The 14,857-nt window shown below is 41.8% G+C and overlaps 1 protein-coding gene across 3 annotated transcripts in view; it reads right to left on the bottom strand.

The window, feature by feature from the left end:
• IL1RAP (interleukin 1 receptor accessory protein) overlaps positions 1–14,857 on the bottom strand; it is a 333,093-nt gene that overhangs the window by 61,734 nt on the left and 256,502 nt on the right. For all 3 annotated transcript variants that reach the window (XM_077487541.1, XM_077487543.1, XM_077487544.1), the window contains one exon: positions 13,944–14,133. In XM_077487541.1, coding sequence (XP_077343667.1) covers positions 13,944–14,133 — 190 coding nt within the window. The remainder of the gene's footprint in view (positions 1–13,943; positions 14,134–14,857) is intronic.

The raw sequence follows: 14,857 nt of genomic DNA on the forward strand, positions 1-14,857 counted from the left end.
TCCGAGCAAGGCCACACAGTGAAGATTGCTGCAACAGGACTGAAGAAAAGTGTATGTTGTAATGAGATGCACTAGTGGGAATATATTAGGACAATTGGTCAAAGTTACAGTTGCTAGCTTTAAGGTATATCAATTATTTATTTATTTTTTTGCATTTGGCAACACACAGTGAGCTATCAGACTGTTTTAATTCTGTGACAGAAATGCTCCAAACATAATACGAACAAAGAATTCTAAAGAAATGTATTAAAGTGCAATACAGCCATATTGTCGTTTAAAGCTAGTCCAACCTGTCCTGTTTGAATACTGCTAATTATTAGATGGAAGCAGCTAAAACGAAAAAAAAAATTGCAGGTATATATACAAGCTGTATATAAAAAATACCATTGTTATTATGACTACAAAATAAAATAAATTAAGCTGTTCTATACAGGCACAGAATTTCGCCATAGGAGTAAAGAAAGTGTAAATAATGTGTAAACAAGTCTTGTGAGAACACAAGCAAAGCCAACTCCATACTTGTTATGACTGTCATGATGGATCTGCAATATTTTTCTTATATCCATATTATATATATATATATATATATATATATATATATATCCATATTATATATATATATATATATATATATATATATATATATATATATATATATATATATATATATATATATATATATATATACATACATACATACACACACACACTATACCCATACTATACTATACCAACTTAAGCCAAGAAAAAAAAAGCATCGCTGTCCACAGCAAAATATCAGATGGCAACTTTATTTTGCTTTTGAAAAATGATGACCAAAAATCCAGAAAAAAAAAAACACAGTACAAATGTTATAAATTGAGTTGCAGTTCAGCGAGTAAAAATATGATTTTTTTATAACAGCTTACCTGTAAAATCCTTTTCTTGGAAGTACATCATGGGAGACACAGCACACCGCAGTATTAAATGTATGGGTTATACGCCACCTTCAGGTGATGGACACTGGTATAATTACAGACAGGAAGTCTCCCTCCCTATATAACCCCTCCCGCACATGGAGTACCTCCATTTTTGTACCAAAGCAAAATACACATATCCCAAAAAAGAGGGGAGGGACCTCTGTGTCCTGCGAGGTACTTCCAAGAAAAGGATTTTATAGGTAAGCTCTTATAAAAATCCTCTTTTCTTTTTCATACATCATGAGACACAGAGCACCACAGTAACAACTGTATGGGATGTCCCTAAGCAAAGCCATCTGAGGGGAGGGAGACACAAAAAACAATGCAGACCACCATTAGACACGAGGACCCATACTGCTGCCTGCAGAATACTGTGCCAGAAGGAGGCACTCTTGTTGACCTACATCCACCTGGTAGAATTTTGTGAATGTATGTACTGATGTCCATGTTGCGGCCTTGCAAACCTGAGCCATGGAGGCTTGATGAGGAACTGCCCAAAAAGCACTAACTGCCCTGGTAGAGTGTGCCCTAGGACAAAAAGGCGGAATTTTCTCTTTTAAATCATATGCCTGAATAATGACCTGATGGATCCACCTAGAAATAATTGATTTTGACGCTTCTTGTCCTCTTCTGGGACCCTTTGGTAGCACAAACTAAGGCCGCGTACACACGCGCGGACTGTTCGCCCAACTTTGTCCGCTGAACAGTGTTTGGGCGGACAGTCCGCTCGTGTGTGGGCTTTCAGCGGACAGTTTGACGGACAAGGTTTTTCGGAATTTCCGAAAAACTGTCCGCTGAAACCTTGTTTCAGCGAACAGTCCGCTCGTGTGTAGGCTTGTTCGTCAAACAAAGTTGCGCGCATGCTCAGAAAGGATTTTCACGCCGAAAGCTATAATGCAGTGTATAGGACGTCGTATTTTTCGTCCCGTCGTACGTGCCGTTCACGTCATCGCGCACGGTTTCAGCAAACTGTTCGTTCGTCGTGTGTGGGCATGTCCGTCCATGCTAATTTTGAGCGGACTGTTTGCCGAAACTGTTGGACGGACAAAGTTGGGCGAACAGTCCGCGCGTGTGTACGCGGCCTAAGCATCAGTTTTATGTATCTGAGCTGTTGCCTCCAGATAGAATTTAACCACTCTTACTATGTCAAGGGAGTGTAGAAAATTTTCCTCTGCAGAATGTGGTCCTGTAAAAAAATGAAGGTAGAGAAACATCCTGGTTCACATGAAAACTGGATACTACCTTAGGTAAAAAGGATGTGCGAGGACGAAAGACAAGAGAAGGCTGCTAACTCAAACTCTTTTTGTGGAGGTTATTTCAACTAAAAATAAAAAAAATGTTGTCACAAGGACCAATGCAGCATCACATATTGGTTCAAAAGATGATTCCTGAAGGAATGCCAAGACCAGGTTCAAATCCCATGGACAGAGAGGTGATCTGACCAGAGGATTTATATGCAATACTCACTGTATAAAGGCCCGAACTAAGGAATGAGAAGCAAGACACTTTTGGAAAAAAACTGACAAAGCCGAAAGACTTGATCCTTGATAGTACTCGCGGCTAGTTTCATCTCTACCCCTGATTGTAGGAAGGAGAGAATTCTACTTATGACACACTTGCGAGGATGCCAACCCCTATTCTCTCACCAGGAGATGTAGGCCTTTCAGACCCTACAGTAGATAGCTCTAGAGGCTGGTTTTCTTGCATTAATCAGGGTAGTTATTATTGGGCCTGAAAGTCCCTGAAGCTCTATAATGAGGGTCTCAACAGCCAAACCATCAAATTTAGTGTTTGCAAGGCAGGATGGAACACTGGCCTTTGCGAAAGCAAATCTGGGCGGGGCGGGAGAGTCCAAGGATCCCCTACTGCCATTCTCACAATCTCCGCATACCAGGAAGTCCTGGGCCAAGCCAGAGCCACTAGGATTTTTAGTTTCCGCTCCCGCTTTAATCTGCGTAGAGTAAGTGAACTGCAGGAAATGCATAGATCAATGAAAACTGATCCCAAGGAGTTACTGAGGCATCTGTTCTGCAAGTGAGGGGATCCCTTGTTCACAAAATTGTCCAACTTTTTGTTGAACCTGGACGCCAACAGGTCTACGTCCTATGACCCGAAAGACGGGGTGCAGAGACCATTCTCCTGGGAGCAACTGCTGGTGACTCAATTAGTCTGCCTGACAATTTTCCACTCCTGGTATAAATACCGCAGATAGGCAGGGCAAGACCAAAGATAGAATATGGTTTACCTCTCTCTGGGAGGCACGACATTTGGTGCTGCCTTGATGGTGGATATAGACTACTGCGATGGCATTGTCGGACTAAATCTGGACAGGACAGTTTCGTAGTCTGTCTGTCCAGGCTCTCAAGGCCTGACGTGCCGCCCGAATTTCAAGAATGTTGATGGGTAGGAACCTTTCAGAATCCGACCATTTCCCCTGAACAGTGTTTTTTTTCCAAGACTGTTCCCCAGCCTAAAAGGCTGGCATCAGTCGTCACTATCTTCCAAGTGATAGGTATGAAGAGTTTCCCTTTCTGCTAATTTTTCACTGACAACCACCAATTGAGACTCTGAAGAAACACTTGGAGTCAAACCCATTGGACAATCCAAATCCTGGCTTTTCCTGCTCCAGGCAGCCAGGATATTGTTTTCCAGAAACCTTGAATGGAATTGGGCATAGGGAACTGCCTCGAATGAGGATACCATCTTCCCTAACAAACTCATGCAAAGCGGGCCGAAGGACTCTTGTCCTGATCGTGAGCATCAATTCTCTTATGGTGCAAACCTTTGCCTGGGGATAAAAACACTTTCTTGTGGGTAGTATCTATGACTAAACCCAAGTACTCCAGCCTTTTACTGGTCGCAAGGATGATTTTTCTAGGTTGAGAACCCAACCTAAATGTTACAGATATCTGACCGTGCTTATCACATTCTGATCTAGCCCTGCTACGGACTGATCTATCAGCAGCAGAACGTCCAGAGGTATGCCGCTACTGTTATACCCTGGGCCATTCCAAAGACCAAGGCCACAAACTGAAAATGCTGCTGTTCTACTGTGAATCGCAGGAATCTCTGATGAGTGGGAAATATTGGAACATGGAGATATGCATCGTTGATGTCTATTGATGCTAGGAGTTCTCCCTGAAGGGTGGATACTACTGAGTGAATTATTTCCATGTGAAACAAGCAAATGTTTAGGAATTGGTTCAGACCCTTGAGATCTAAATTGGGTCTGACACCTCCATTTGGTTTCGGCACCGTAAAGAGGTTTGAACAAAACCCCAACCCTTGTTCTCTTAAGGGAGTCTCTATGATCACCCCCTGTGATAGCAGCTGGTCTAGTGCCTGAAATAAGGACTTTCTTTTTATTGGGTCCTTGGGAACGCTCGATCTTAGAAAGCGTGACTGTGGAAATTCACGAAACTCTAGTTTGGATCCCAGAGAGACTGTGGCGATGACCCATCTGCCCTGGATTTCCTCCCGCCAGACTCCTAAAAACTGCTGGAACTCCCCCCACTTGATCAAACGGGGGCACCCCTTCATAAGGAGGCCTTGGGACTCTGCCTTGCAGACCTTTTCAGGACCTGCGTTTGGTTCTGAGGCCGCCTTCTTGGAGTTGACAGCGGAGGCTGTTGTAACTGTCTGGAGGCCATTACCCCTGGCGATGGAGAGGCAGAACGTTTGAAAGAGAAATGCTTACTCTTTCTTTTTACTGGAAGAAGGGTACTTTTTCATGAGAGATCTTATGGATATATTTATTTAGATCATCCCCAAATAAACATTCCCCATGAAAGGGAAAACCAGTCAGCAGTATCTTACAAGGCAACTCTGCTGACCAATGCTTTAGCCACAAAACCCTGCACATATGAACCAACAGAAGGGCAATGCAAGATGTCCGATGTATAGAATCTTTAACAGCGTCAACTGCAAAACAAAGGGCCCTGGGCAATTCTGCCAAATCCGGGACCTCTTCCCCTTTTATGACTTGTTTTACTTTGTCATTAAGAGTTTGACAGACTCCAATTGCCACCATTGCAGGCTGTGCAACTGAGGCTTTAAGCAATGTCTCCAGTCTCTTATCTGCTGGATCCATAAACACCTGAACATTGTCTACTGGACAAGCAAGACTCTTATTCAGAGAAGAAACAGCCAAATCTACTGCTGGCACACTCCATTTCTTAGTAAATTTCTCCTCCATAGGATAGAGCCTAGAGAGAATCGTTTAGTAGGGATAAAATGCTTATCTAGATGATCTCAGTCAGCATAAATAATCTGTTCCAGCAACAGGTGCATAGGAAAAGCATTTGAACCCTGAGGAGGCTTCATTGAACCCAAAGAGAATAAAGGTGCTTCAGCCGTCTCTGCTTAGGGTAACTTATAACCAAAACACACTGTTTCAGTGAGTGATTGAACTAGCAACCTTTGCGACTGTGAAGCTGAAACCGAATCCTCCGTGATAGAGTCCTGCAATGAGGAACCATCCTCCTGCCCCTCTAGTGGTCCCCCCAGGGGCACATCAGAATCCTCTACCCACTCCGGATTTGCAGATGCCGGGTCCAGGGCAGGGGAAGGGGATCTTTCGCACTTCATCCCAGCCTGGGAGGAGGCTGCATGCAAACTAGCTATCTTTCCCTCCAAACCAGCCAGGGCTGTAGCCAAATCGTCTTTAGTGATGTATGCAGAGACTGAAGTGTTGGAGGTAGCTACAATGCCTGACGGTTCCAATGGCTCAGCCTGGTCAGCCACTTCAGGACTTTCAGAAGAGGATATTGTGGAGGCATGACTAGGGTGCTCAGACCCTGACTGCTGTGCTTTTACTCCCCTTGTACCTGCTTTGGTCCCTCTCTTGGGAATACATAGTCCTAAGCACACAGCAGAGATACTATTACCATACATCTAATACACCTATTGCTGAGCTCAGTCTTAGCAATGGTTAATATACCACTATCAAATGCCAGCAAGATGCTGAGTAGATGTGTCTGAATTGCCTGTAGCCAATCACCCAGCTCTTACATGCTGTTGGACGGTGCCTGTGTCCCTCATTCAGCCAGCACTCTGTTCACAGCAATGGCTCATACAAAGCCGCCAGGCCGGGCCTGCACCTTGAGAAAGAGTGAACGGCAATTCACGTGCACGCTGGCCGTGTCGAGTCCCCCTTGTGGCAACCTCTCAATCCACAAAACTGTGAAGGAGCAGAGCGCTCGCATCGGTACACATCGGAAATCCCGGGTGGAGGAAGGGGTTGAGTACACTGATGCCTGGCTTCTCCCCCATTCTTCCCCCCTACGAGTGGCTGCTGACAGGAGCCTAGGAAAGCAAACCCCTCCACAGGTACTGCTGACATAACTATCCATAGAGGTTAGCATGAGATGTTTAACACTACATATGTCAACAAAACCCTCTATTGGTTGGAAATATAAAAGCAGGCAAGACAACATCTACTCAAAAGAAGTCCACAGGAATGTCCCAGGATCTTCTTTAACTTACCATTTCCACCACAGGGTACAAACTGGAATATTCAGTGACCCAAAATTCACCTATCACAGTGGGTTGGAGTCAGGCCAGACCTTCAAGGAAGGGGTCCCCTTTTAAATGTAGGGTCCACTGCCTTGGACCCATATAGCGCCCTGCCAGGACAAACCTGTGGTATGAGAATGTGACCAAGGCACTGGATTCCAGGGCTTAGCTCTCTAAACAGAAGCATTACAGGCAAAACCTTGTTCTTCCGTACCAAGGCTCGGGTACCTTCCACCTTAGCCTTTGAATGAATCCGATTGTGAAGCTCCTTGACCCTGACAGGCCTTTCCAGGGAGCTTCTTTAGCACAGATCTTACCGTGACCAACACCTTAGACACTGGCAAAAAAACTGAGGTACTCCCTGTGTGGGATGGGTTATATAGGGAGGGGGACTTCCTGTCTGTAATTATGCCAGTGTCCATCACCTGAAGGTGGCGTATAAGTAGTAGTAGTAGTAGTATTAGTATTTGCTCCCCAAGCAAAATATATACTTGGAGAAACCCTAGTTGGCAAGCACAGAGGTAAGACGTTTCTTGTAGTTGGTTACCAGGTTTGCACACATTTCAGGAGGGATGTTGGTCCACTCTTCTTTACAGATCTTCTCTAAATCCTTTCCTGACTGCTGCTTGGCAACTTGAAGTTTCAGCTCCTTCCATAAAATTGCTATAGATTCATGGTCTGGTGAGTGGCTAGACCACTCCATGACCATAATGTGCTTCTTGAGCCTCTCCTTCGTTGCCTTGGTGTTATGTTTTGGGTCATTGTAATGCTGGAAGACCCATCCACAACCCATCTTCAGTGTCCTCACGTGTTCTCACTGAGGGAAGAAGGTTCTCATCCAAGATTTTACAATACATGGCCCTGTCCATTGGCCCCTTCAATGTGGCAAAGTTGGCCTGTACCTTTAGCAGAGAAACAGCCCCAAAGCATAATGTTTCCACCTCCATGCTTGACTGTAGGGATGAAGTTCTTAGGCTCATAGTCAGCATTGGTCTCATCTGACCACAGCACTTTCTCCCAATCCTCTGAATCATTTAGAATTAAAGGTGTTATCAGTACAAATCTGAGGATTTTACATCCTCTTGAGTTTGAGCTTTCGGATTTAATTCATGTCACTCGTGGCATTTGAGGTAACTATGCCTCAGTCAGACCTGATTACTTTATTTATTTGGTTCCTTTGCTAGTTGGTTCTGATCTACTATCTTCCCTTTATTAGGTTTATTCATTTATCCATCTTATTAGCCCTCCTGTGGTCCATATTTGTGTGAGTGCACTATAGTTTGGGGACTCTGATACTGGGATTCCATCTGCTGACCACTATTTTTGTTGGTTCAAACATTTGGTCAACATTATCCAGCTGCATTTTTTGGTAAGACTCTTTGCAGATCTACTATATATGTAGTCTTTTCTTGACCCATTTTTTGTGGGACTTATACAGTATTCGATAATTATAATAACGAATATATCAAAAGATTTTTCTATGTATTATTGTGTATGGTTGATGTAATCATCCTTTACTTTATTTGTCAATATCTGACATATGTAATTGACACACTGTTCACATGTTTTTGTGTATATTAATGTAATCACATTTATTGATTATACATTTTTTATGTATTTTCTAGTTCATTCATATACCATAAACACTCCTGAAGAAGCTGAACAAGCGAAACACGTAGAGTGGTATATTATGGAATGATCAGTTGTTTTATGGTTTCACCATTCTAATGAAATTATGAACTGTATTTATTATGTTGATAATATCAGTGTTTTTATTGTAGGTAAATAAAAAAATTATTTTAGTTTGAGCACAGTGCTTGTGTGACCCTAACCAACCATATAGTTTCAGCACCTTAAAAGTCCCGGGGTTTTGTTTCAAAACCACAGTGTCCTTTCCTGTCTTGTTTATAGTTAACTGTATATTTATAGTTTTTGGTTAACTGTAAAAAAATCGGATCACATTCAAGACCCTCTGCCTCACCCACAAATGCGTGCATAGAGAAGCTCCGCAATACCTAATGGAGAAAATAAATCATTACACATCAAACTGCAGTCTTCGATCAGCCAACAAAAACCTCCTCCTCGTGCCCAAAGCCCGGTATAAATCCAAGGGGGGATCGGAGATTCGCTGTCCAAGGTCCCCGGCTATGGAATGCTCAGCCAATCAACATCCGCCTGGAAGAAAATCACCTGGCTTTTAGGAAAAAACTCAAGACCTTCCTTTTCTAGCTGATGATCAAAGCTCGTCACAGCGCCTTGAGGCGATTCAGTTCGCATTGTGCGCTATACAAATATTTCATTCATTCATAGTTTCTGGGATGTGGTGCTTCTTTGTCAGAGCTCTCCTTTTATTGCCTGTTTGAATCATTTAGAGCTTCACTGGCAACTTTCAGATGGGCATGTACTTGTGCCTTCTTGAGGAGGAGGACCTTGCGGGTGGTGCAGGATTTCAATCCATGGTGTTTTATTTTGTTGCCAATGGTTTGTTTGGTGACTGTGTTTCCAACTAAGGTGAGATCATTCACAAGCTCCTCCTGTGATTTCTGGGCTGATCCCTCACTTTTATCATGATCATCCTTAACCCATGAGGCAAAATCTTGCATGGAGCTCCAGACTGAGGTTGATTGATGGTTATTTTGTATTTCTTCCATTTGCAAATAATCGCTACAACAGTTGACTCCTTCTCACCAAGCTTCTTGCTGGTGGTCTTGTAGCCCATTCCAGCCTTGTGCAGGTCTACAATCTTGTCCCTGATATCCTTTGACAGCGCTTTGGTCTTGTCCATGATCGTGAGGTTTGAATGGAAGAAAGATTCTGTGGACAGGTGTCTTTTATAACAAGTTGTTAGGAACACCTTCTTAAATTGACAGGTCTAATCTGTGTACCACATGACAACATACTGTAGCCAATCTGTGGGAGCCAGAATTATTGGCGGTTGGTAGAGGATAAAATAACTATTTTACTCAATGAACTGCAACTCAATTTATAACATTTGTATCGTATTTTTTAAAATACACCTATGATAAAAATGATAGATCCTCAATTTCTTTGCACATGGGCAAATTTACAGATTCTGTAGGGGATCAAAAAAAATTTTTTCCCCACTGTACAGGTGAATACCAGTGCTTATGTAGTTAATCGACACAATCGTATTGCCTCCAGGTATATAGAAATTCTCATAACAATTTCAAACTCTTGCCAGACTGTGTGACCCAGCATATATATAATTTACCCCAGAGGACTTTAATTTCTGTGGAGTCCATGTCCATGAAGTACCATGCACGCCAATCCTGTATACTGGTAGATCGACTTCTAGGATGTCTTGGATCTATTAATGCTCATTTTATACCAGATTTCTGTAAGTGTTTAGCACTGATTTCTTTTAATAAATTGTCAAGCAGTTTTACTCTATGTGTTTTATCTTTCCTTCATGGGCCCTACTATGGAGTAAACTTTACCATCAGCCATGACAGTACCACCACCTGCAATATAATAGAGGAAGATGATTGGATCTTCTATGCTTGCATATCACACCTTAGACCAGTGATGGCGAACCTTGGCACCCCAGATGTTTTGGAACTACATTTCCCATGATGCTCTGGCACTCTGCAGTGTACTGGAGCATCATGGGAAATGTAGTTCCAAAACATCTGGGGTGCCAAGGTTCGCCATCACTGCCTTAGACTCTTATTTATAGTCTAGACCTCTGGTAAGGAGGAATTTTTTATCAATATCGGTGGAGGTACACTTGGGTGATCAAAGCGCACATCAAGTATACTCACTGTTACTGAATGTTCATCAGGGAATTCATCTGCACTATTTAGAACATCACTAGTTGTTCATACTTTATGGACACTTGTTTATTCATTATCTATGTTTAGCGCAACAACATTTTTTATTGTTTCACGTTTATTACGATTGGTCCTGTTGCCAGCAGCCTGCACTTTTATATTTAGTCTGTATATCTGCTAAATATTTATTTTTGTTTATATTAAAAAAGCCCTACCTAAAAAATGTATGCAAAAAAGCCTCTACATTAAAACAAAAAAAAAAAAAAAAAAAGGCTTTTGGGTAATGCTATTTTTGCACGGCAGGCCTTTAGATAGTCATCAAAATGCAATTTATTCTTTTTAACTCCCTATCTCCTCCAAGCTCCTCTGCTGTGTTGACAAATCTGTAGCAGTAAGCAGATATAGGCAGAGATCATCATACACATCTTATTTTGTGACTTTTTCTCTAAATTGCACAATAATCCTGTTTAGGAAGCTACACTTTATGAATATATTTTTTAAATTTGAAACATAGGGAATACTGCTTAACAACAGAATGCTAATCTACATGAAGAACGGCATTCTGACTGGAATAACAAAGCTTGTCATGCAGAGTAATCCTCTTAGGCATTGTGTTTATGCCTTATTTGTTATGTGAATAATATCATTAGTAGAATTACGGGTTTACAAATGGATTGGCATACTGCACTGCACCCAGAAAAGGGATATTATGGCTGCAAACAGAAGCTTGTAAATAATACACTACCCATACAGAACAATGACATATTGAGCAACATTTATCAAATCGTCTTTCATAAGAACAGTGTGTACTGCCTTACAGCAATCACATTCAAACCTGCAGGAAAATGCCAACGGGAGAGAGTTTGAATTTTACTACGTAAAAATACAGATAGACCTTAAGTTCTCTGTGCACAGTGGGAAAGAGGCAAAATTGTTAAAACAGAAACATGAAAATCTAAAATGTCTTTCTGTCCAGATAAGAGGTGATCGGAATGTTTAGTATTCAGATGTTCATTATTAAAATAGAACTTCCAGTGGACATCTATGGCATCCTTAGTCCTTTTAAAGCGTTGTTTGGAAATGTTTTGCCCATAAAAATCTGTTTCGCATATAAAACTAGTTTTAAGGTGGACCTGAATTCAAAAAGCTAAGATTTGCTATGTTTAAGAACTTTTAGAAATATTAATTGGGCTAAACACTACCCTGGAAAATATCTCTTTTGTCTGAAATTCAATTCAAATTCAATTCAATTGAAAAACAGCAGTGCACTTCTTGGTATATGAACACTCCTCTGCTTACAGCCTCAGTGTTGTTCCTCTACAGGATGAGATCTAAGGCACTGCTGCCTCTGTCTGGGGAGATTTGGAGTGAGTAGATTTGAAATTTGCAGATATTACTACTGTGCTAATTACTGTTCCCCTAGCTGGAGGCTCTGGCAGAGGAAGCAAACTCTGCCTTTACCGAGATAACTGCCTTCACACAGTTTAGAACAGGGCAATATAAGTCAGCAATAGGAAGAATGGGCTATAGGGAGACCACAGGCAATGCTGGTGAAAAGGGCCATGACAAGATCACCCAGGGCCCAGGATAAAGATGATAAACTGCGCCCCCCTCCATTATGTTCAAGCTTATGAGGTAGAAAGGGGAGAGAAAGAGCACAGCCTGCACCTCCTCCTGGTTCTCTCCTCCTCTCCTTGCCGCTTCCAGCATGGAGCTGACAGAAGTAGTGATGCCGCTGCCACTACTCCTGTCAGCCTCATAGTAGAAGGAACTTGCGGTGCCCTGATCCCTACAATACACAATGCACCCAGGGCAGCTGTCACTTCTGCCCACCCCTTGTCCCAGCCCTGCTGCCTGCCTTTTTGTGGACAACTTCCAGAGTTCAGTTCCTCTTTAAAGATGGCACTATATATCTCTGTAGTCAAATACAGAGAGGCAAAAAAGTATTTAGTCAGCCACCAACTGTGCAAGTTCTCCCACTTAAAAAGATGAGAGAGGCCTGTAATTGTCATCATAGGTATACCTCAACTATGAGAGACAAAATGTGGAAACAAATCCAGACAATCACATTTGTCTGATTTTTGAAAGAATTTATTTCCAAATTATGGTGGAAATAAGTATTTGGTCACCTACAAACAAGCAAGATTTCTGGCTCTCACAGACCTGTTTCTTCTTAAGACGCTCCTCTGTCCTCCACTTATTACCTGTATTAATGGCACCTGTTTGAACTTGTTATCAGTATAAAAGACACCTGTCCACAACCTCAAACAGTCACACTCCAAATTTTACTATAGTGAAGACCAAAGAGTTGTCGAAGGACACCAGAAACAAAATTGTAGACCTGCACCAGGCTGGGAAGACTGAATCTGCAATAGGCAAGCAGCTTGGTGCGAAGAAATCAACTGTGGGAGCAATAATTAGAAAATGGAAGACCTACAAGACCACTGATAATCTCCCTCGATCTGGGGCTCCACACAAGATCTCACCCCGTGGGGTCAAAATGATCACAAGAACGGTGAGCAAAAATCCCAGAACCACACGGGGGACCTAGTGAATGACCTGCAGAGAGTTGGGACCAACGTAACAAAATCTACCATCAGTAACACACTATGCCACCAGGGACTCAGATCCTGCAGTGCCAGACGTGTCCTCCTGCTTAAGCCAGTAGATGTCTGGGCCTGTCTGAGGTTTGCTAGAGAGCATTTGGATGATCCAGAAGAGGATTGGGAGAATGTCATATGGTCGGATGAAACCAAAGTAGAACTGTTTGGTAGAAACACAACTCATCATGTTTGGAGGAGATTGAATGCTGAGTTGCAACCAAAGAACACTATACCTACTGTGAAGCATGGGGTGGCAGCATCATGCTTTAGGGCTGTTTCTCTGCAAAGGGAACAGGACGACTGATCCATGTACATGAAAGAATAAATGGGGCCATGTATCGTGAGATTGAGTGCAAACCTCCTCCCATCAGCAAGGGCATTGAAGATGAAACATGGCTGGGTTTTTCAGCATGACAATGATCCCAAACACACCGCCCAGGCAATGAAGGAGTGGCTTCGTAAGAAGCATTTCAAGGTCTTGGAGTGCCCTAGCCAGTCTCCAGATCTCAACCCCATAGAAAACCTTTGGAGGGAGTTGAAAGTCCGTGTTGCCCAGCGACAGCCCTAAAACATCATTGCTCTAGAGGAGATCTACATGGAGGACATGGAGGAATGGGCCAACATACCAGCAACAGTGTGTGACAACCTTATGAAGACTTACAGAAAATGTTTGACCTCTGTCATTGCCAATAAAGGATATATAACAAAGTATTGAGATGAACTTTTGATATTGACCAAATACTTATTTTCCACCATAATTTAAAAATAAATTCTTTCAAAAAAAATCAGACAATGTGATTGTCTGGATTTGTTTCCACATTTTGTCTCTCATAGCTGAGGTATACCTATGATGACAATTACAGGCCTCTCTCATCTTTTTTAAGTGGGAGAACTTGCACAATTGGTGGCTGACTAAATACTTTTTTGCCCCACTATATGCATCCAGACTCACAAAATAGAAGTATGCACGTGAGTGTTTTTTTTTTTTAACATCTTTTACCTTCTTATGTCTTATTGGCACATCTGAGGAAGTAATGCATTTAGCAGTAGAGATCACTTTTGCAGCTCGCCCTTACCATGTACCATTTCACAGTAGGTGTTACATTGGCAGGAAAATAGCCTTGCGTATCTGGACAAGTCAAACGATGTTTGTCTCCCAGCTCTAACAACTTCTCCTCTGATGCTTTGGCAGTACTAACACATGAATTCTGATCTTTTTTGAATACCTCCAAGGGAAAGGCAACTTTGCTGCAAAAGGTGGTGTTCCTGTGGGGGAAAAAAAAGCACATGCTTCAGATAACACATATATTGCTCTCTATTTTCATCTGGAACACTGATACACAGTTTAATAAAGTTTAGTAGCTATGGTATAAAAGCAATAACTTCTCCCAGGTACCTTGAAGATTAAAAATGGAATATCAAATCAATAAGAATCTGTACAAGTTTACCAAATTGAAAAAACAATTCCCTTTATTGCAGCAGCAGAGAATTTTAAAATTGTACCTTGTCAAAACCTGCATAATGTTGTACACACTGGACTGAAAACAAAGAATTGGCCTTTGCAAAATAAGTCTGATAGATGATTCTATGGTAAAGCCTACAGTGTAGCGATAGGCAGTAAACATTACATAGAACACCTTTCCCTATATTGCTAATACCATGTGTCTTTAGGAATCATTTGTGTTTTAAGTGCATGTCTACCCCTAAACTAATAAAGCAAACATTGATGCTCTCAGATCCACAAGGAAATCCAGCACATATTAAGCTACTCTACATGTTTACTGAGTGATACAGAACTACATATCAGAATCAGAAAATGGCAAAAAAACTCTTGGATGATGTCTAGCAAACAAAAGAGGTATTAAACACAAAAACAAAAATATATTATACGGTATTGTAGCTTAACAATTCTTAGATGTATTGGCTGGATTTCTTTTATTTATTTATTTATTTTTTCACCTGGTGATCCAATCAGGAAATCTGTTATTTT

This window comes from Lithobates pipiens, unplaced genomic scaffold, assembly GCF_037356315.1.
Source record: "Lithobates pipiens isolate NorthernLeopardFrog02 unplaced genomic scaffold, aLitPip1_a1.2 Scaffold_18, whole genome shotgun sequence".
Lineage (NCBI taxonomy): Eukaryota > Metazoa > Chordata > Amphibia > Anura > Ranidae > Lithobates > Lithobates pipiens.